This window comes from Onychostruthus taczanowskii, unplaced genomic scaffold (assembly GCF_017590055.1).
Source record: "Onychostruthus taczanowskii isolate IOZ18803 unplaced genomic scaffold, ASM1759005v1 scaffold24, whole genome shotgun sequence".
In the NCBI taxonomy this organism is placed as follows: domain Eukaryota; kingdom Metazoa; phylum Chordata; class Aves; order Passeriformes; family Passeridae; genus Onychostruthus; species Onychostruthus taczanowskii.
This window is the reverse complement of record NW_024499684.1, coordinates 9,914,864-9,924,474: the sequence shown is the minus strand read 5'-3', so window position 1 is coordinate 9,924,474 and position 9,611 is coordinate 9,914,864. Positions and strand designations below refer to the sequence as shown.

Here is a 9,611-nt window from a genome sequence, read left to right as displayed (position 1 = left end):
CCTCGACTGTCACTTTAATTGAAACCTTCTGCAGTTGTATACTTCACCTTACGTTTAATGATTCACCTCTTAAGCAGCCCACTTGTACCTTTGTAATCTTTGGGAAGGTTAACTTGTTGATCCTCGAAACTTGTCTGGAGAGAGAGAGGCAATTCGCAGGGAGGCGAGGAAGGAAAAAAGTATCGAGTTTTCTGATGAAAAGTGTTTTTATTGAGGGAGAAGGAATGAGAAATGAACTGCAAAATTCAGAAGAGCCGATGAGACTTTGGAAAGAAAAAAGAAAACAAGAAGAAAAAAAAATAAAAAAAGGGAAAAAAAGTCAATAAAAAACCAGGAGGGATGGGGGGAGCAGCTGGGTTTAGTTCCCAGTTCCTGGGAGATGGTTTATTTCTTCTTTATAGGAATCAAAAATATATTTGTCATTTACCAAATTAAATAAAAATAATCCTAGCATTAAATTATTTTTAGTACATTAAGAGTTACGTTCTTATGGGCAATCATCTATTTGTAACACTGTAATGGAGTAACTGGCAATTTCATACAGCTTCGGGATCGATTTTTTCCTATTTGCCATGTACCTATGCAAATAAATATCCCATTTGATTCATGTCCATATAGTAGGATCTGCCTGCTTCTTTCTTACTCCTTTAATATTTAATTATTTAAAACAAGGAGAAATCTCACGGGAATTTTTGTCTCAAAAATAGCTGACTTTTTCTTGTCATTCGAGAATAACAGAAAAAAGATGTGAAAATCTAATTCTTTTTAAGTCCTAAAACTGAAACTCTAAAAAGGACGAGGAGAAAAAAATCTTAAACTCCAGAAACCAAACTTCCTCCCCTCCCTTTTTACATGAATATTCTGAGTTTTTACTGTAGCTATTCATAGTCATACCTAAATGTAGTCTATAAATCTACTAATATATTATTTAACACTCTAACTACTGGTATAAAAAATTATAAAATATTCTGTTGGCAATACATTTAATTGAATTCTTTTTAGAGACAGCTTGTTACTGCCAGACATGCTTTTAGAGATAGTATGGAGAAATAAAAGAATTCCAGAAGGCAGTAAAACAAATAATCACCATTTTCACCATTACTTCCAGATACCCTCCTATCCAGTCACTAAATCCTTTAAGTCTAAATCAAAGAGTTTCCATGAGCAAAATTGCACAGATAATTTCAAAGAATATAAAAATTATGTCGATGTTTTATTTGAAGAGAGAAATTGAAATTCACACAGTACTCTACTGGCTGAGACGTCCGAGGAGTTATTAGAGGAAAAACAGAAATAAACCAGGCTAGTTTAGCCTGAACTTTAGAGGCCTGTTTCAAAATAATCAGGGTCAATGCAAATCCTTTTCTTAATTGCAATGTGCTTGTGCCTCTAAAAGTTTGAAGCATTGTCCTTCTTCTTAATCTCTCTGCTGATTTTTATTATCAGGTATCTGCAAGATTCTCTGAGACGTAGGAGTAATAAACAATATTATAAACCATTCAAAGCAAGCACTGCCTTTTATTCCTTTTATTACTTTTTTTCCCAACAAAGCAACTTACACATTGGGTTTGAACTACCTCAGCACAACTCCTAATCAGAGAAGTATCTGTAGGGGTTAGTGAGGTTTTTTTTATTGTAACATCTGAACACTGCAGATCTGCTGAAAAGAAAAGAGGTCAGTAGTGCTGCTCAGCACAGGCCAGGGATTTTCAGCTTCCACTGGTCACACACTTCAGTTTGGTGTGTGCCAGGATGACAAGATTTGGGGACAAGCAAGGGATTGGGCAGGGGATGCTGATCAGGTGAAGGCTCCCCCACCACATCCCCTGCCAGGAGGCTTCTTGCCCGGCACAGCCCCACTGAGGCACAGACAGGCTTTGGTCCATAACTGGTTAAAAATCGACTGGGTCCAGGGTAGGGTGGGAGGTAATTATCTGCAGCTTGAAAACTTTAGGATGAAGTTTCCCTTTTAAATCTAAGATGGTGCAGAACTGGCGTGGGGCTGTGAGTGCTCAGTGGAATGGGGACAGTCCTTACCCACCTTCCGAGAACTGCTCTTTACACTCAGCCACTTCGGGAGATCAGGCAGGAGACGGGCAGATATCTTGTTCCTATGTGGCAAGGAAGTAATTTTTGACAGGCAAGTCTACACTGTCTCCTGGCAGCAAGCACTAAGCAGCTATGCCAGTTATTTGGGCAATTTTGCCAGAATATTATCCTGGGGGTTGATGTGCACACAGCATGGATGTACACCCTCCATCATCAGAGCAGCTCTTCTTGCAGAGAATTCATCCGAGTGCAATTCATTACCCCAAACGGGACGTCTGGACACGGCTCGGGGGTTAAAATGTGTTCTCAGGCTGTGTGGGGAGCCATGGCATGGAGGCACTGAGGGCCAGCCAGTCACACACCTCTCCACATATGGGGAGCCCCTGGCTGTCCCTCTCTCCATCCAGACCTCATCCCTCTGGTCCTGTCTTCCAGGGCACCCTGTACTTCCCTTCCCAGTACCCATCCAGATGCTGACAGATGCCAAGTGGCATCTGCAGCCACCTAAAGCCTCTGCACAGGACGTGAAGGGAGTAACACAGTTTGGGCCAGGGGCTTGTGGCCGGTGGGCTCAGTGGGAGCCGGGCCGGGTGAGGGAGAGCTACAGCCAGGTGTGCCCAGGGCGAGCTGGGACAGCCAGGTTTTACCACAACATTCAAGATTTTCCACTTCCAGCCCTTTCCCTTGCAGTAAAGATCGAATCAGAACACAAACACTCAAATTTACAACAAGTAAAAATAAAAAGAAAGCAAGAGAAAGGAACCCCGACGAGCACTGCAGCACCCCTCTCCCTGCCATTCCCATGCGCTCAGCTGCTGCTTGCTCTTCTCCTCCAAGTCGGAGCCCATGCCTCTTCCGATACCCAGGAAAACATTTTGTTCTGCGTTAAAGGCTAAAGCTAACACATGACCAGCGAGAGGCAGCAGTTTGTTTAGCTCTTGGAGTTTATTTTAATTGCGGCCTTGTTTTGTAATGAGGACGGCTGCAGCAGGGGGAGCCTGCTGGGATCCGGGGGGCTGTTCCAGAGGAGTTTCCTTATCAATAACAAGAACTCTCAACTATTTAAATTAACAACAACTGCATGGCATGCATGCTCAGCTGCTTTGTTTTCTGGGAAGTTAAACTGTACACATTTGCTTATTAAGGATCTCAGTGGCTGGCCAGGATCACAAGTTCCCTCCAAGTGCCACCTTTCAAATCCCCAACCTCCACCAGGGAGGAATGAAGACGAGAGAAACGGGCCCCGTGTTCATGCTGACAGACACAAAACAGCCTGGTAAACCTTAGCAGTTTGTTATGATGATGCATGAAAAAAAAAATGAGGAAAATATGTAAAATCATGTGATTTTTATGCAAATCAGATGAATTGGACAGTTTAAAAAAACCTTAAATGTCAGGTAGATAAGATCATATACACCTAGAGCAGTGTCATGATGTTCTCTGTACATTACATTCATACTGGAAACCAAAACGTGTTACAGAAATCAGACACCCACAAAAAGCTCTGAGATTGCACTGAGAACAGGTTCCTGCAAAGCACCGGCCTCTGACAAAAAAAAAAAAAAAAAAAAAAGCAAAAGAAAAAAAGTAGGTTAGATTAGAAAACAAGATAGCTGAATTCAGGCAGGGACTCGGCTGTCCCTGCGCAGCCTGGCCTCGCTGCATTCACATTAATATGCACAAAACTCCTTTTAAGTAACGTTCATGCGGTGGCACCCAGCTCCAAAATGGGCAGGCTGTTCCTGAAACCCATCCTCAAGGGCTACGGGGAAGGGGAGAGGTTCACAGGCTCTCTTCTGTCAGGCTGAACTTTTCTTTCTTAGACACATTTTTATTTTCCCTTTAAAAGTCCTGGCAGTTATTTTTGTGTGAGGATGGGGAAGTCTTATGGCCTGAAGGAGTTAATTTCAAAAGAAAAAATTATAGCGGGGTACTGTTTATTTAAGCAGTGTTTTGTAGAAGACAAGGCATTTCTTTCCAGGGGTGTGGTTCACCTGGGAAAAATACGCACTGGCCTCGATATACCATAAAATCCTGCTCTGTGTCCCCTGAAGGAAAATGACCCAAGCCCGGGGACTCCCCTCACTGCCAAGTAGCACCTCCAGCTCCGAGGCCCTTCAACATCCAACTGCAGCTCCCAGGGATGGCTGAATAATTTCACACTACTCTGTGCCCTGCACGCCAGCACACAGACAGAGGGGTTGTTTTTCATGCCAGGAGCTTTGCCAGGGGAGAACATGAAGAAGCTGGAGAGGGACAGTCCGTGGGAGGGTGTGAGGCACCTGTGGCAATGCCCAGCACTGCTCCTGCCTCTGCTCCTGCTCCTTGGAGCTGCTCCTGCATGACCAGAAATACCCCTGCCAGCTCGGAGGGGAACCATTTCCCAGCAGCATCACCCCTGTTCCAGCACTGCCACCACTTTGCGGGGTGGCACTTGGGGGGTTCAAACCCTTGCCTGGGTGAGGAGCTCTCTGCAGCATGGAGGGCGTTTTTGAGAGAGGGGTGTGTGGAGCTGATCCCCCAGCGGGGTTGCCACGGCCTCCCACAGGCAGGGCCGAGCTGCTGCTCCTCCACGTGCCACACAGGCACCTCGTGGGTGTGCAGGAGCCACGCCGAGCCCCGGGCTGCTGAGAAACGTCCCACGGCCGACACGGGGCTGCCGGTGGCTTTGCACACTCCCACCAGCGACCCTCCCCACCACGGGGTCACCATTCTCCCCCAAAGAGAAAACACTTGCAGAGGCAGGGGAAGCTGTCCCCACCAGGACGCTGCCGCCCTGGCAGCCACCACCACTGCCAGCGGCTGCCGTGCTTGTCCCCAGAGCTGGGACAGGCAAAGGAAGAGGGTGTCAAGGCCACACTCAGCAAAGATCCCTCTGGCCAATGGTGGGAGAGGGCTCCCAGGAAAATGACTCCATCTCCAGCTCCCTGAAGTCCCCAGCGAGGCAGCACAGGGACCGCTGGTGCTTTTGGGGCAGCAGGAAGCAGTGGGGAGCAGAGGCGGGTGGCAAGAGCCTGTGGGTAGCTGCAGCCGGGCCCTGAGTGACAGCGAGGGAGCAGGAGAAGGTATAACACCAGAGCAGAAAGGCCCAAAACTCAGCAAAGGCGCCCAGGCCGCTCATTTCCCAGTCCGAAAGAGATGCTGCTGGCTGCTCCCTATGTCCCCGCAACGAGACGGGTTAGGATGGAAATTCTGATGCAAGCCCGGCTTGGCTGTGGCCAGGCAGAGTGAGAAATCTTCCCCCGTAAAGAGTGCTACTTGAACGGAAGCCGTGCTCGACCTCGGGTCTCCACCAAAAATCCCCCAAGCGGCAGCCCTCCCGCTGCTGCTCCCGGGCGTCCCGCGGGCGCTGCGCTCGCTGGGCTCCGGCTAAAGCGAAAGCGTCACACGCTGCAGAGAAATGACAAACAGAACAGAGCTCCCAACAACCCCCTTCCTCTGGGTTTCATTGCTGGGGAAAAAGGGAAAAAAAAAAAAAAAAACCGAATCAAAATCCCGGAACGGAGTTGCTACTCTTGGGTCTGTCCCTCCTTGGGTCACTTGCAGAGCCGGGAGCTCTCTCCCTGCCCCGGGCCGGGATCGGAGGCGCACAAACCACCCAGCTCCAGCTGCACCCGCTCCCTGGGAATCCCACACTGCATTTTAACTACAGGGAAGCCGTCTCTCCAGCAGATCTGTACCACCTCAAGTGTCTCGGGAGTACCATCCCTGTCTTGCCACCGGGCTATTTTTAATGACGAGTCGTATTAGCACAAGGGCTTTCTTCCTAATTTATTACACCCCCCCCCACCCCCGGCCGCCCAACCTCCTTGCTTTAAAATGTTTCGGTTCAAGATCTCAGCTGAGAAATCAAAATAAAGGCAGCACCCGGGCACTCTGCGTCCAAGGCGGCCGCTCCGTGGGCTCGCCACTGCTGGAATCAGTAGCTCCGAGCAACTGCACCAGTGGACCGAGGGCACCGTGACCTGCGGTGGTTATTCTCGTAAACAAATTTCTATTAATCACCAGGGCCCGGGAATGCCTTCACAGCCCAGAGCGCGCCTTCCCCCGCTCCCCACCAGCCCGACCGGCAGCTCGCAGCCCAAAAACCCGTCCGGGAAAGCCAAACGAGCGATCTGAACCACCCCCAAAGCCGAGCCTTGCTGCAGGCCCCCAGGAAGTAAACACGCGAGGCTGGGGGACAGGCGCAGGAATCTCCAGGGATTTGCATCCACGGAGCTGCATCTCCACAGGGGAGCGGGGAAGGTTGGGGTGACAGGTCCCCTCCCGTGCCCGCCCTGCGGAACCCACCCGCGACACTGATCGCGAGGCTTCGCATTATTCCCCCTTCCCACCTCCCAGCAAAGGCCTTTGCCCGGCAAGACGCAAAAAGTGCAGACATAAAATCCCTTTCCAGAAAAGCCGAAGCGATTCTGCATCCCCAGCACAGTACAACAATTCCATACAAGCAGAATATTTATAGACTTACAGGTTATTTTGCAACAATAACAAAACAGCTACACAGAATTAACCCACCACTTGAGTGTCCTGGAAAGGAAAAGAGAACACGGATGGAAAAAAAAAAAAAAAAAAGAAGAAGAAAAAAATCATCAAATTGATCTGGGTATTTTTTAAAAATAAATAAAAAAGAAAAAAATTAAAAATAAAACCAAAAATTAATATGGGGAGTTCATGGGGAACCGTCTTTAAGGAAAAAGCTTCTTTCCCCAAGAGTAAATCCCATTGAAGGCCCTGAGCCGAGTGTGGCTCTTTGCAAAAAATAATTTAAAAAAAAAAGCTGAATGAGTGAAAAAATAATTAAAGGAAAAAAGCAAAAATCCAGAACAATGCCGCTGGCTCCTGGCTTTGCTCGCTGGGTTGTTTGATGGTTTGGGGTGTTTTTTAAGGGGGGGGGGAGGGTGTTTTAGAAACGCAAAAGTGACCCCCCGCCCCAGAGTAAATAAATAAAAAAAAATAACAAAGATAAATTATAATTAAAAATGCATACATATATATATATATATATCTATATATATAGATTAATAAGTAAGAGGCGCATTTTTTTTTCCAAGATCTCTTCGCTCGTTTTCGGAGAGGCTTGGGAGAGAAAATAAAAAAAAAAAAGAAAAAAGCCAAAAAAGCCAGAAGCGGAGGCTGGTGGTGGCAGGGGGTGTGATGTGTGTTTGCACCGCCCGGAGCTGTGCCCGGGACCCCCCGTTTTCCTCTCCCGCCGCCGCCGCCGCTGCTCGATCCGCGCCGCGCGCGCTGCTCCGCGCCCGCGCGCCCCCCACGTCACCGACAGCACCCGCCGCCACGTGACCCGCCGGCCGGGCGCGACCACTGCTGGAAGGGGGGAACGGGGAGGGGGATGAACGGGGGGAGACACCGTGAGACCCCCGCCGCCGCCGCGGCCCCCCCGAGATACGCGCCCCCACCTCGCCCACCCCGTTGCCGGCCTCGCCGGGGGAGCGCGCACGCCGGGAGGGGCGCGGCGCCGCGGAAGGCGCGGAGGGGGGAGGTCCGTGGCCCTCCCCATGCCGAGCGCGATGGTAGAGTCCGCAGCTCAAATTCCGAGAATTGGGCTCTGTTGATTCTTAGAACTGGGGTTCTTAGAAGTGGTGATGCAAGGAGTTTCTAGGAAAGCCCGGAGACCAGGTGATTGCTGCTTCTATTGCCGCGGCCGATTTTACCCTTTAATTCTCTCGCTCGCTTTTTTTTTTTTTTTTTTTTTTTCCCCTTTTTTTTTCCCCCCCTTCCCTCCCTGCCCCGCTCCGGCGCTTGGCGCGGAGCCGCCTCTATATATTTCTACCCATTTTTTTTCCTCTCCCTCCTCATTCCTTCCCCCCCCTTTCCCGCTGCAGGTGCCCTTTATTTTTTTTTTTTCTAATACTATTATTATTACCATCTCAATTTAATTTTTTTTTCCCTGCCTTATTTATTTATTTATTTCACATACACATCCCCCCCTTTTCCCTTGCCCGCTGTCAGGCGAGGAAAAAAAAAAAAAAAACAGGGAAATAGGGGTGCCTGCATGTCTTTAACGCTGGGAGCGTGTATAAGGGGAGGGGAGCGGGGTGGGTGGGAGTGTCTCCCCTCGCCGTCCTCTCCCGGGGATTATCGGTTATCTGGGATTATTGGCTTTCCCGCACGCGTGACGGCCGGGTGGGGACGGGGGGGACGGCGGCGGCTGCTCTCTGCACCTGCAGCCGCTCCGCGGGCGCAGGACGGCGGCGAGCGCTGGCGGCCGCCGGGCTTGTGGCGTGACTCGGGGTCCGCTCTCAATGGCTGGATCCTTCGGTCGGGGTGTGTTATTTTTCTTTGCCCTTTTTTTTTTTTCTTTTTTTTTTTTTTTCTTTTTCAATTTTTTTTTTAATTTTTTTTTTTTTTAATGGTGTGTGCGTGTTGTGTCGCTGTTGTCGTTTCGCCGCCGCACGAAGCCGCCGCGGAGCGGGGCTGGCGGCAGCGCGGGGGCTCGGCGGCACCGGGCACCGGCCTTTCCGCGCCAGCCCCCGTTTCTCTCTGTTTCTGTTATTAAAGCATTATTATTGTCATGCTGTCCCCGGCGCTACCGCGAAAGCGCTGGTGCGTTTTGCAACCTGTGGCGGGGCTGCGCCGTGATCTGTCAAGCCCCGGGCTAAGAGCGGGCGGTGATGGAGAAGACTTGCGGCATTTCCCTGCCCGGGGAAGGGGGGAGCCCGCGGGGAGGCTCGGCCGCCGCCGGCTGCCGGCCCCGGAGCACCGCGGAGCGCCGGCCCGGGGCGGCGGGGACCGCGCTCGCCTCGACGGTGCGTGCGGGGCGGCTGCCGGCCGGGAACCCAACCGCGATGCAAAACTCGCGAAGGGGCAAAAGTGTGTGAAGCGACTCTGAATATCACGCGTAGGGCTGAAAATAATAATAATAATGACAATAATAACAACAACACCACCACCACCAGCAGCCGTGGGGAGGAGCGGGCGTCCCCCGCCGGGAGGAAGGCGGCGGGCGAGGGAAGCGGAGCGCAGCCGTGCGAGGGATGCGAGGGACGGGGTCCGGGGCGCGCTGCGTGCGGAGCCCCCCGCTGCCCCCAGCGCAGCCCTTCCCCTGTGTTTACTACCGCGGCGGACTTGGCGCGGGGTCAGGCGCTCGTAAATCTGCCGGCGGCAGCCGCGGGGCTGGCCCCCGGCCACACGCTATTCCTGGAGCGAACGGCCGCGGGGAGCCGCGCAACCCCCGCGCCGCTGCGGCCCCGAAACCGCCGAGAGCGGCCGGGCAAGACAGAGCGCTGTTTGTTTTGGTTGGTTGGGGGTTTTTTTAATTGTTTTTATTAGGTGCGTGATCTTGTGTGCGCATTTTTTTTCTTTTTTTTTTTTTTCTTTTTTTTTTAAGCTTCCCCCTCAATCTCCTTTAAAAATAAAAGGCAAAACAAAACCGAAAAAGCCCAACTTTGTTATGAAAACTTTCGTGGTCGGACGGCAGCGACCTCTCCCGGCCGGCCCCCCCCCCCCCCCCCCCCCGCGGCCGCCCCCGCCGCTCACCGGGGCGCCGTCCGAGAGCCGCGTCCCCGAGAAGACGCTGCCGAATCCGCCGCGCCCCAGCAGGGAAC

At 51.2% G+C, this 9,611-nt stretch overlaps 2 protein-coding genes across 2 annotated transcripts in view; both read left to right on the top strand.

Moving 5' to 3' along the window:
* The first annotated feature begins 219 nt into the window (after positions 1-219).
* Positions 220-9,611, top strand: part of BCL6 (BCL6 transcription repressor) — a 25,984-nt gene continuing 16,592 nt past the window's right edge. The window contains exon 1 of the mRNA XM_041405962.1: positions 220-7,683. The gene's annotated coding sequence lies outside the window, so the exon portion shown is untranslated. The remainder of the gene's footprint in view (positions 7,684-9,611) is intronic.
* On the top strand, positions 7,748-9,499 carry LOC121336632. Its single transcript, XM_041405963.1, has 2 exons — positions 7,748-8,331; positions 8,566-9,499. Exons 1-2 carry the CDS (start codon positions 8,060-8,062, stop codon positions 8,894-8,896), a joined length of 603 nt encoding a protein of 200 aa, XP_041261897.1. The 5' UTR covers positions 7,748-8,059; the 3' UTR covers positions 8,897-9,499.